Source organism: Adiantum capillus-veneris, chromosome 20 (assembly GCF_014529385.1).
Source record: "Adiantum capillus-veneris isolate H3 chromosome 20, ASM1452938v2, whole genome shotgun sequence".
Taxonomy (NCBI): domain Eukaryota; kingdom Viridiplantae; phylum Streptophyta; class Polypodiopsida; order Polypodiales; family Pteridaceae; genus Adiantum; species Adiantum capillus-veneris.
In genome coordinates, this window is record NC_140950.1 from 12705363 (window position 1) to 12718135 (window position 12773).

Consider the following 12773-nt stretch of genomic DNA (forward strand, 5'->3'; position numbering starts at 1 on the left):
ACTAGCCGTACAAGTATGCCGTAGCCCTATGTGAAGCAGCAGAGTGGTATAAATCTAACAGTCCCTAGTGCACAAGGAAAGGAAAGTGAAGGGAAAGCTGGTCCAGAACTACTTGGTCAAGTTCTTCTCTTGATGCGAAGTCGATGGAGGAGGAAGACTTGGCAGATACTCCTTAGATACTAGAGCTTTACGTCGAGGATTTTTGTTAAGTTTCAACTATTCCAAAGTGTATGCCGATTCAATGGGTTGAACTTGGTGCATTTTGTGTTACACAAGAGAGGAGCCACTCCACTCCTTTGTCACGAATTTGCCACTAAGTGATTGATGTACTCTTGCAAATGTGAGATGAAATATCTGCAACATTGTATCTCGATCCACTCGTCGTGAGACGATACGAATGATGAATATGACAAGATTTAGTGCATCAAGTCTTCCACTAGAGATCGGTGAGATCTAGATGAGGTGGCTAAATAAGCCATAATGATCATGATTCATGTCTTGACTAGATGGGGATAATTATGTGAATGTGATTGTGTTTGTTCGGTGCCCAATATTATTTGTGCTAGTACATGTTTTGAGTGGTCAAATTGCATGTAATGCATAAAGTCACTATCTACTAAGTTTGTTTATACTTTACTAATGTTTGTTTTGCAGGCGTAATTGAGGGCGATTGTTTCTCTCTCAAAGGGGATGTGTCACAAAGTGATGATGTGGCATGACTGTCTGGCAAGGATGAGAGGAGCAATGGCCGAGCAAAAGCTAGACCGAATCAAAGGACCCAAGTTCGACCCTTGGCGCACATAAAACACGGAGGGGATCTCAACGGGATTCACGCCGTGATTCGCAGTGCAAAACATAGGATGACGTGGCAATTGGCCATGGGCTGTTTTTCGGTCAATGACTAAAAGCAATTAGACTTTTTGGTCGTCGAGTTCTTGGGTGCCTAGATTTATATAGCAGATGGTTTTGGACCTATATGCCTTTAAATATGAGCCTAGGGGGTCACTTTTGGCATATTAATGCATGGCATAGTTACCAGGAACGGGAACGCGGAACAAAATGCCATTCCCTGTTACGGGTACTCACGTTTGAAACACGGAACAGGGATTCGGAACGGGAACTTGGAATGGGAACGGGGAACGAAGACCTGAAAACGGCCATTCCCTGTTACTATGATGCATGGTTGCACAATCGCAGTGGCACCCCCGATAGTTGTACTCTGTGACTTTTATTAGTATAAAAAGAAGTACAAGGAGCCTAGGAGGGGCACGACGCACTTGACTTAGGGGCGAGAGCATCTGGGAGTGGAACTACACCACTCCGTGTCTTGTCTCCAACTCTCTTAAGTTCAAGTGTTAATAGTCTTTCAAGTTCAGTCCCGTGTTTGCTGTGCATTCACTACCTCACCAATGGCTTGCCGGTTACACTCTGAGTTAGAGCGCCCATATTTTCTTAAGTCTCATGAAGATTGCTTCTTAAAGAGTTAGAGCGTCCTTGTAGCGCGGATAATGTGTCGTGCTCTCTACAGTGGGTGGTCCTCGGTGCAATGTGCGTGACAATCTCACTCAAACAGACTGAACAGAAAGGAAACAATAGACGTCAATAGAACTCACAAAGACACAACAACAGACCAGAACATACGACTCGACTATCTCAAAGACTGATACAGACTCTGGCATGGCAGCACACTCAGCTCCAGCCCAGGACTCACAGGTACAATGGGGGTGTCGAGGCTCAGATGTGCATGGATGGTGAAGACGTGCTCTATGTATAGACTCACTCACTCTAGACGACTACGTACAGAATGCGTAGAAGATGATGATGTGAAGCATATGATGATAATGACCCAACGGCCCATAAATGTCAGTCACCTAAGCCAATCTCCAAAGTGAGTGGTGGTGTTGACCTGGCCGCGATGTCCACTAGACCACCGTCCGTATCCTGCCACCAGCCCAGCCCAGCCCAGAGAGTCCGTCTAGTGTGAACCAGACCAGACGGTTCACACTAGACCAATTGTACTAACTGAGTGTCCTGTGAAAGTGACACTATAGCCTGCTACAGTCCTGATTTTTTCAAGTCTCATGAAGATTGCTTCTCAAAGAGTCTTTTGAATAAGCTTTTGGCTAAGCGACCTGAAGATCACACCATACATAGGTTTGGTTATGGGGAGCTCACCTTCGAACAAACTCCTGTACAACGCTAGTGCAGCATAGCAAGAAGAGATCGGGAGACAAGTCAAAGACCTTTTGGAAAAGCATTTAAAAGGGAACTCCGCCCCTCTCTTGTCTCTTGCAGGTTTTCTTGTTTGCAGCTGTGTTTCAAGTCTGTTTAGGCATTCACTGTTTGTGTTTGAAGTGGTAATCTGTTTCAACAAGATGCACGATCACAATATAATTGTCACCAGGAGGTGTATTTTTTCCTCTTGCCTTCAATAAATAAGTACTAGGTATTTTTATTTATTTTTATTTTTTCTTGTTTCCCCGGGACCCTTGAAAAGGTGCAAGTGGACATTGCATGGCCAGTGTGAAACGGTTGCGGCCGAATAGGTTTCTCACATCGGGAGTTTGGGTCAGTCAGTCGGGGACTGGTCGGGCCAGTTAGCACTGAATTCTGATGAGTATGGAAACCTGTGTGCGCCAAATGAAATCTGGGCCACTCGGAAAGTCACTTACAACTTTATAAGTCAGTGGGAACTAGAGAATTAACTCAAAAGGGGCAAACTGGACACATGGCGGCTCCAGGCAGTTTTGCCACTTCCATCAGCAAGAGGGGGCACCCAATTTGAGAGAGGAGGCTGATTTGACTCATTAGGGAGCTACAGTGTGTGTGTGTGAGTAGTGGGTGCAGGTCTACAGCTTTAATGGAAAGCTTGCCTTCTCCTCTGTCTCATGTAGCGCGATGACTTGCTCTCGTGCATCTCTCTCTCCCCTTTGGCACATATGGTAATGCCCCACTAGTTGGGCTACTCAGATGAACATGTACAGTTCTGGGGGTTATGCGCGTTTGCCAAGTCAAGAGCCTTTTGAACAGGAACCGGATTAGCTAATTGCTAATCCCCCACAGGTACGCACAGTTCCATCGCGAAAGATTGCGAGTTCGGAGAGTTTTCTTGCGTGAAAACTCGTCCAATTCATAGGGGAACTGTCCCATTGTGTGCGGGAGCCCTTGGGACATGCGTAGGCGTGTTCGCTCCGCTAAAAACAATCCGAAACAGCGAATTAGAGCCTGCTGTGTTTTTCTGCAGGTTTAGGGTTTTGCACCTAAACTGCAAGGGAACACCAGGGGAGCCTCGTGAGAGCCTTGGGATGCGTGTACAGGCTTTTGGGCACCTGGCAGTGAAAAACAGGGAATTACAGCCCGCTGAATTTCTTTGACAGCTCACCAGAAAGCTTCCAGATAGAGAGGGAATCTGTCCTAGACAGGTGCTTTTGACCTACAGGGGTTTTTGCGCCGTTGTGCTGCCAAAATCAGGTCGAAAACCTGCATTTTTAGCCCTCGCGAGGTTTGGACAGCTTTGTGAAAGCTTGTGCTAAGTGGTCGGATCGTCGACCTTAATTTGAATAAAGAAATACCGAAAGGGGCGCCAGTCTTTGGGGGTGTCGATCTCGTGTGCGCAGTGACATTCTAGTCGCTGGACGTAACTGTGTTCTCTTCCCTTCTCAGTGCTCTGTGTAAAATTAACAGGTAATTGAAGTAGTACCGCCCTCTACGTTGTACAGGCCGGTTAAATGGTTCCATCGATGGGATAGTCACTTTTTCTTCAAAAAGTGCAGCGTGGATTGTTGTGGGTGAAAGCAACACAGAGCTTGTCGTTATGGCAGAGAAGAGAGACCAAGTACCTGAAGAGGGATCTTCCTCACATGGCACGGAGAAAGTTCCTTCAACTCTTCAAGAAGAGGACAGGTTGTTTAGAACTCAACTGCGTTGCTGCATGGACATGTTTCAGCAGTTGGCTAACAACCCAAGGATGCAGGAGTTCTTATAGGCTCCGACACAGGGTTTTCAGCCTCCTACAAAGGGCATGACTGAGCCGTTGCAGGAAAAGGAGATTTCCAATGCGCAGAGGACTCATGATGCTCAAGGGAAAGCCCATGTGGTTGAGCAACTAGCGGTGTCCAATGATCCAAAGCAACTTGCTTTAGCTGGACAAGAACCGTTTGTGAATGGTCAAGGGAGTAATGAACACGCTATGCGTCAGACCCTTCCATTAGCTAATACTTATCCTGGTTATTTTGGAGGTGGTTCAGTGTTTCAAGCTATGGCTGGACCTTCCACAGGTTATATGCCAGGGAATGTGTTCGGGACAATGCAAACAGGCATGGGTAACCCTATGTACGCGAACATGGGTGTCCAACCAGGTTTTCAGGGTGCCTATGGCCAGTTTCGAGTGCCTGGAACACAATTTGGTATGGCTGGTTTTTCGCAGCCATACGTACAAAATGCAGATATGATAGGTAAAACAGTTGACGCGAGTGCTGGAATGAACAATCATGGAGCACCACTGTTAAAGGCACTTGTTTATGATAATGTGGCTCCTTTGAGTCAGTTGAAGGATTACAAGGAAGGTGGGCAAGGAGTGAAGTTTGAAACTTTCAGAGGAACTGAGGATCAATTGAAGGCTTTGACCTTTATGCAACAGTTCGATGCAGCTTGTGCTGGAGGAAACTTCACGGAATCTTCAAAGATACGCAAGGCTGCCACTTTCTTGAAAGGGAATGCGCGTCAATGGTGGACCGCATTGTTGAACCAGGGTCAAGCCCCAACAACGTGGATCCAATTCAAACAACTTTTTGCACTTGCATGGTTGACAAACACTTTTGAAGTGGATGTGATGACAGAATGGCACGAGTTGAATGCTAAACAGTGTGCGAACTTGGAAGAGTACAATAAACAGTTTTGGGCCGCACTGTTGCCAGTCACCTCTTACAGGTTTGTGCCATTGTCAGAACAAATTGAGAAGTACTGTTGCGGATTGCCCAAGAAAATCAGGGACTACTGCACAAAGACTACTGTCATGAATATGTTTCAGTTGATAGAGAATGCAAGAGTGGCCAGCAATCTGTCGAAGGGAGATTCCGATGGATTTAATAGCCACAAGAAAGGGTCCCAGGGCAAACAGTCTTCAGCCAAGGGCAATGTTGCAGCAAAGCCTTTTGAGCCTCCCACAAAGAAGCCCTCCACTGAAGAAGGTGATACGTCCAAGAAGCAGTCTAAGTCTTCTTCGGGACGAGGACAAGGACAAAAAAGGCATTTTTCTGGCAAAACTTTTGAAGAAAGGTAAGCTCTTAGGGAGGCCAAGAAATGCTACATTTGTGAACAGGAAGGACATTTTGCAAATGAATGCCCATAGAAGAAGTCACAGGATAAGGATGACAAGTCAGACCATAAAGGGAAGAAGCCAAAGCCAAGTGCAGGACTTGTTCCAGATTTGGTTGGAGACCAGCCAAACACAGATGCCACGAACTGTCCAGAGCTTGGGGCAAAGTTAGAGACCAGACAGTGTTGGTTTTCTTTGATCCAGGAGCCCGTGCAAATTTCATATCACCAGAATTGGCATCAAAGTTGGGCATTCGTGCAGAGGAGATGGGTATGACAGGGGAAGCAGGTTTGGCATGCCCAGGTCATTCAGAGCCTGTTACTCCCATTTTGGGAAAGCTTCGTCTGCACATTCAGAGCTATGTGGATGCGGAAGAATTTCATATTATGCCACTTGAGGGCTGTGATGTGTTACTGGGTATCCCATGGTGTTACAGGTTGCATGCTATGGTGGATACTTACAACAAAAAGATTACCCTTGTACATAGAGGAAAGACTCATGTCCTTGATGTAAAGCTTAAAGGCGAGTCTATTCCAGTTGTTTCTGCTTCTGTTATTTCATCGGTAATAAAGAATCATCTTTCTGCGTACTTGATCTTTGCAAAAGAAGTACCTCAAGTTATATCTAATTTGTCTACCTTAGATAAAGACAGGTCAACTTTTTTGAGTGGTTTCAGTGATTGTTTTTCGGACTCTTTGCCAGGGGAGTTACCTCCTGAGAGACCTGAGGATCATACTATAGATCTTGTGCTAGGTTCTAGTCCACCGAATAGACCACCATACAGGGTTAGTGCAGCCCAACAGAAAGAAATTATGAGTCAGGTCAATGAGCTTTTAGAGAAGGGGCTGATTCAGCCCAGTTCATCCCCTTTTTGTTCACCTGTACTCTTAGTGCAGAAGAAGAATGGTTCATGGCGCATGTGCATTGACTATCGCGCCTTGAATAAGAATACCATCAAGAACAGGTTTCCCATACCGAGGATAGATGACATTCTTGATCGGCTTGAGGGAGCGCCATTGTTTACAAGGATAGACCTAAAGAGTGGCTACCATCAGATACGCATTAGGCCAGAAGATGCCCATAAGACTGCGTTCAGGACAACATTTGGTCTCTATGAGTTTCTTGTCGTGCCATTTGGTCTCACAAATGCTCCTGCCACGTTTAATAGAATGATGGACATAATTTTTAGACCACATAGAAACTTCGTGGGTATCTTCTTTGATGACATGATTGTCTATTCTAAGTCCGAAGAGGAGCATAGGGATCAGTTGACTGCAGTTTTCAATGAGTTACGTAAGAACAGGCTACTCATTAATGCGAAGAAGAGTGAATTCTTTTTGCAAGAGATTCACTTCCTTGGGCACATTGTTTCAAAGGATGGGGTACGCATGGATCCCGCTAAAGTGGAAGCAATTAGGTCATGGCTAGACTTGAAGTCCGTACATGACATTCGAAGCTTTCTAGGCTTATGTTCCCATTATGGGAGGTTCATCCGAAATTTTGCTGAGATTGCTTCTCCACTCCATGCATTGCAAGGGAAAGGAGTTACTTTCAAGTGGACAGCCAAGGAAATTTTAGCGTTCAAACACTTGAAAGAGAAGCCGACTTCGGATCCGGTAATCATTTTTCCAGATCTTTCCAAACCTTTTGTGGTTCAGTGTGATGCGTATGGCGCCATAGTCTTGGTGCAGTTCTAATGCAGAATGGCCGAGTAGTCGCATATGAGAGCAGAATTCTTTTGAAGACTGAAAGGAACTTGCAAGTCTATGAGAAAAAATTGTTGGCAGTAATTCATGCTCTCACTAGTTGGAAACACTATCTGCTAGGGGCTGATTTTGTTGTCCAAACAGATCATCAAACCTTGCGATATTTTCTTACACAGACGAAGTTGTCTGAGAAGCACATGCGATGGGCAAACATCTTGTCAATGTTCCATTTTCAGATTGTGCATGTGCAAGGGAAAAAGAACGTGGTGGCTGATGCGTTGTCACGAAAGCCCCAAATTTCAGCAGTGTCAATTCCGTACCATTGTGAACTAGACGAAATGAAGACACAATATGCTGAAGATTCAGATTTTGCAAGGATCTATGACCAGCTTGTTGATGGGCAACATCATGAGCACTATATGCTTAAGAATGACTTTCTCATGATACATGGAAAGTTATGCGTTACTAAACAGTTACGGCCAAAGATTCTGATGGAAAGTCATGCTCCACCTTATGCTGGGCATCGTGGAATTGATGCGACAGTGAAAGGGGTTGAGGCATTCTTCTATTGGTCAACTTTACGTCAAGATGTTGACACATTTGTAAGATCATGCTTAGTATGCCAAAAAGTCAAATTTGACAGACAAAAGCAACCGGGATTGTTGTAGCCATTGCCGATCCCTGATAGGCCATGGGAAAGCATAGCAATGGACTTTATCTTTGATCTTCCAAGAACGCAAACAGGCAATGATGGGATTTGGACTATCATTTGTAGGTTCAGTAAGCAGGCCCATTTCATTCCTGTGAGGAAGAAGATAAAGCTAGAACACATGGTCAAGATATTCATCAGCAATATCTTTAAATATCACGGGATGCCTTAGTCAATTGTCAGTGACAGGGATCCACGTATGACGAGTCTTTTCTGGAAGGCATTGTTTGAGAACATGGGCACTACTCTAAAGTTCTCTTCTTCGTTTCACCTGCAAACTGATGGACAGTCAGAAGAGGCAAATTCTAGTGTCCTGGACCTGCTCAAATGTTATGGGTCATAGCACAAGGCAACTTGGGAACACCATCTTCCATTGGTGGAATATGCTTACAATAACACTGTGCATACGTCAACAAGTAAGACACCATTTGAGATAGTGGAAGGAGGGAAGAAAGTCCCGTCCATTTTGCAGACTAAGGACAAGATATTTGAGGCAGACAAGTATGTGCAAGATATGGATGAAACATATAGGAAGATAAAGATTGCTCTTGAGAAGACTCAGGCTAAGAAAAAGAAAGCTGCTGATCGTCACCGTCGTGAACTTGTATTTTCACTTGGTGATTGGGTGCTTTTGCGCTTTGAAAAGGCCAAGTTAAGGAAAAGGAAAGGTAAGGAACGCTTGTTTCCTAAGCTCAGTATGCGATATTATGGTCCTTTTCATATTTCAGAAAAGATCAGCGATGTAGCTTACAGGTTAAAGCTACCAGAAGGCTGGAAAATACATAATGCTTTTCATGTCAGCCTTCTAAGACCCTTTGTTGGTGATGTGCCAGAGAATATGCTTGATGAGGAACAACCCGAAGTGGAAGAATTGGATGAAATCCTTGTTCTTGAACAGATATTGGCACATAAAGAAAGAAAGGTTAGAGGAAAGGTTGCAAGACGCTATTTGGTGAAGTTCAAGAACTATCCATCGTTGGATGCCAAATGGATGGAAGAGTCTGAATTGGTTGATTCACTTCGGCTATTGCAATTGTATCTTGAAGCCTTTCAGATGGAACCCACAGTGACTTGATGTAGCCTTTTCTGGAGCAACGCAAGAGCATGGTTCATGATGCTCAAGAGAGTAGTTAAGCAATTGTATCTACTCTTTCCATACAGAATTTAGCTAGAGAAGTTTGTGCTTGAGAGTACACTAGAAGACTTCTATGCTTGATATATGTGTCGTAGCCAAGTTGGTGGGATTGTTTAATCGTCCAACACTACATTTCTGGAAGCATGTATATCTTGAATTCCCATCATAGAATATATGTGATATCAGGAGATACCGCATGTATTATTGGCATGCAACCGAGGTCGCTTGCAGTATTTCAAGGGTGGGGTGTGTCACCAGGAGGTGTATTTTTTCCTGTTGCATTCAATAAATAAGTACTAGATATTTTTATTTATTTTTATTTTTACTTGTTTTCCCGGGACCCTTGAAAAGGTGCAAGTGGACATTGCATGGCCAGTGTGAAACGGCTGCGGCCGTCTGGGTCAGTCAGTCGGGGACTGGTCGGGCCAGTTAGCACTGAATTCTGATGAGTATGGAAGCCTGTGTGCGCCAAATGAAATCTGGGCCACTCGGAAAGTCACTTACAACTTTATGAGTCAGTGGGAACAAGAGAATTAACTCAAAAGGGGCAAACTCGACACATGGCGGCTCCAAGCAGTTTTGCCACTTCCATCAACAAGAGGGGGCGCCCAATTTGAGAGAGGAGGCTGATTTGACTCATTAGGGAGCTACAGTGTGTGTGTGAGTAGTGGGTGCAGGTCTACAGCTTTAATGGAAAGCTTGCCTTCTCCTCTGTCTCATGTAGCGCGATGACTTGCTCTCGTGCATCTCTCTCTCCCCTTTGGCACATATGGTAATGCCCCACTAGTTGGGCTACTCAGATGAACATGTACAGTTCTGGGGGTTTATGCGCGTTTGCCAAGTCAAGAGCCTTCTGAACAGGAACCGGATTAGCTAATTGCTAATCCTCCACAGGTACGCACAGTTCCATCGCGAAAGATTGCGAGTTCGGAGAGTTTTCTCGCGTGAAAACTCGTCCAATTCACAGGGGAACTGTCCCATTGTGTGCGGGAGCCCTTGGGACACGTGTAGGCGTGTTCGCTCCGCTAAAAACAATCCGAAATAGCGAATTATAGCCTGCTGTGTTTTTCTGCAGGTTTAGGGTTTCGCACCTAAACTGCAAGGGAACACTAGGGGAGCCTCGTGAGAGCCTTGGGATGCGTGTACAGGCTTTTGGGCACCCGGCAGTGAAAAACAGGGAATTACAGCCCGCTGAATTTCTTTGACAGCTCACCAGAAAGCTTCCAAATAGCGAGGGAATCTGTCCTAGACAGGTGCTTTTGACCTACAGGGGTTTTTGCGCCGTTATGTTGCCAAAATCAGGTCGAAAACCTGCGTTTTCAGCCCTCGCCAGGTTTGGACAGCTTTGTGAAAGCTTGTGCTAAGTGGTCGGATCGTCTACCTTAATTTGAATAAAGAAATACCGAAAGGGGCGCCAGTCTTTGGGGCCTACAGGGCGTTGGTCTCGTGTGCGCAGTGACATTCTAGTCGCATGACGCAACTGTGTTCTCTTCCCTTCTTAGTGCTCTGTGTAAAATTAACAGGTAATTGAAGTAGTACCGCCCTCTACGTTGTACAGGCCGGTTATAATAATTGCTGTATTTTATGCACAATCACGAACAACCGATGTATCTACTCCAATTTTTCCCTTTAGACTTGCATGGATTATTGCTTTACTTGAGATGGTGGCATATATCAACTTGAAGGGTTGGAGTTTCCTGTAGAAGCTGGATTCTTCCTTAGTGTTCTCTCAGCGAGAGAAAAGTTGCCAAATATGCTGGGCTAGCTCACTTGGCACATGAGCCTCAAGAAGGGGTCTTCGTGGGACAGCATAGAGCTTTAGGTTTCAAAGCATTTCTGGTTGACCAACTATGCCATACCCTTGTCAAGTGAAGAAATCAAAATGCATGTGATGGTCCGCTCTTGAAGTGTGACAATGAGGTTGCTTGAATTTTCACAATGTAGCAGATGACTAACTGACACATGCACATCCATTCCAATGGCAAGACGAGTTTCCACCACAGAGTTCAAGGAACAAACAAGTGAGAATGCTCTCGTTTTGGATGGTGTAACCTGATATGGGTTTTGTGCTTGAATTTAGTCCACTGCTTCTAGATGAAAGCCACATAGATTTTATAAATTTTTTTGTTGCATTTTCCCTACTTGAAAATACATTCATTTCACCAAAGAAGAGATTTTGAGCTTTTGTCTGAGACTCTTTGAGACAACTTTTCTGTATAATCAATATGCCAGGAAGCTGAAAGCTATATCAAGATGGTGGAAGAGCAATCAAGAGGAGGATTATCTATGAAAGGGAAGGACCTGGTCATACCGACCCCAGAATTTTGTGTCAAGACACATGATAGGAATACAAACTCGAAGGTATGTTTAGAATACAAACCCCCTTGGTACTGTGTAACTGTTGACATTGTCACGTGACTGTAACACAAGGCTTACAAACCGACCCTCTTCTAAGCAGATTTATTTGAACAATCTAGCAATTTTTTATCAACAATTGCCATTAAATAAACAGTTCAAGATTCAAATATTGTTTTGTACCTTTTGTGCCCTAAAAGAACTTTTCTGTACAACATGGCAGCTTTTCATCAATGTGTGCCATTCTGATAAGATAGAGCTTCCACAAAATAAGAAAAGAGTGGATGGCAGCGGTGTTGATTGGCATATTCCGTTTAGCTTGAGTCCAATTCGCAAAGATAAAGATAAAGGTTAATTTTGAGGCTAATGTAAACTTTATGGCCTTTCACAGAAATCTAGTAGTGTTACTGATACAAGACTCTAAGGTTGATTTGATAACAAAGGAGGATTGATGGCCAGTGCAGGTGGTGCTGACTGCATCGATGTTGATTATGTGGTAAACCAAGAGGTGTGCAACCGGTGCTTAGAGAGCAAAACGTTTAAAAAGTTTGTTGCAGAGACAGCAATTGATTCTGTGGAGAGGCACTACCAGCTGCAACTGAAAAGAGGTTTTCTGACAAAGAGGAGTGCTAAAACATTGGGCCTTTTAGAGCGGATATTTGTTGTTTCCCTTCTCTCTCTCTTTTTCGTTTTATTCAGACCTTGTATCAGATTCATCATGATGTAACTCTTTAATCTCATAGGCGGTTTTTCCCTTCAGAAGACATTAATGTAACTTTCATTTCATCTCCCCCCCCCAGGGGGGAGTGAAAGGGTAATGGTGCCTGCTGCACTGATGCTACCAAGGCTGCTAGTGGGTTGCCGAAAAGTGGCAGCAGGCCACTAGCACAGCAGGAAAGGGCAGCAAGGATGGTGAAGTGGTTGCAAGGTGGGGCAGTGGCCAGGGCGAGGTGGGCTATAGTGGATGGTAGCACGGCTGATGGGTTGCATGAAGCGCCCTCTGTTGCAGCGCGTTGGCACCCACTGTATGTATGTGTGTACACACACGCGCACACTTTTTTTTTAGTGATGTGTCACACACACACACTTTTTTGTATATCTTTGGGATTGATTTACAAGTGGGAAACCTGAACGTGAGGAAAACCCACTGAAAGGATCATATGCAAAGGCACGAACACAGAAGTGTTCATCTATGAAAAAGGGCTAAAAGCATTCATAAGAAAAGCTGATGCAAGTTTGAAGTGATATCACCAACATCCCAGGCAAAGCGTAAAGATTGCCTGAAGCTTGAAAAAGTGTGAGGGATCTGCCTCAAAGCAAGAGAACATGCAGCCGTTGCATTGACGCCACAGGGTCCAATAAGCTCAAAATCTGACCCACATAAAGAAAATCACAAATCATTGTAAGGAAGGCGGGAGAATGCCGAAAGCCCAAAACCTGTGGTGGAAAACCATAGAGGGGAATCTGAGCCGCATGCCAGCTGCTATACGGTGAAGAAGTCCTCTAGTAATGCTGCAATCCCCAAGGAGGTGACTAACAGTCTCTTCCGCA

At 44.7% G+C, this 12773-nt stretch overlaps 1 protein-coding gene across 3 annotated transcripts in view; it reads left to right on the forward strand.

Annotated features, from left to right (window-relative positions):
* LOC147432113 (protein kintoun-like) overlaps positions 1-12773 on the forward strand; it is a 78752-nt gene that overhangs the window by 29895 nt on the left and 36084 nt on the right. For all 3 annotated transcript variants that reach the window (XR_015185518.1, XM_086492120.1, XM_086492119.1), the window contains exons 3-5: positions 11104-11228; positions 11446-11572; positions 11687-11830. Coding sequence is in view for 2 of the 3 variants with exons in the window: in XM_086492120.1 (XP_086348246.1) it covers positions 11104-11228; positions 11446-11572; positions 11687-11830 (396 nt within the window). In the remaining variant the exon portion in view is untranslated. The remainder of the gene's footprint in view (positions 1-11103; positions 11229-11445; positions 11573-11686; positions 11831-12773) is intronic.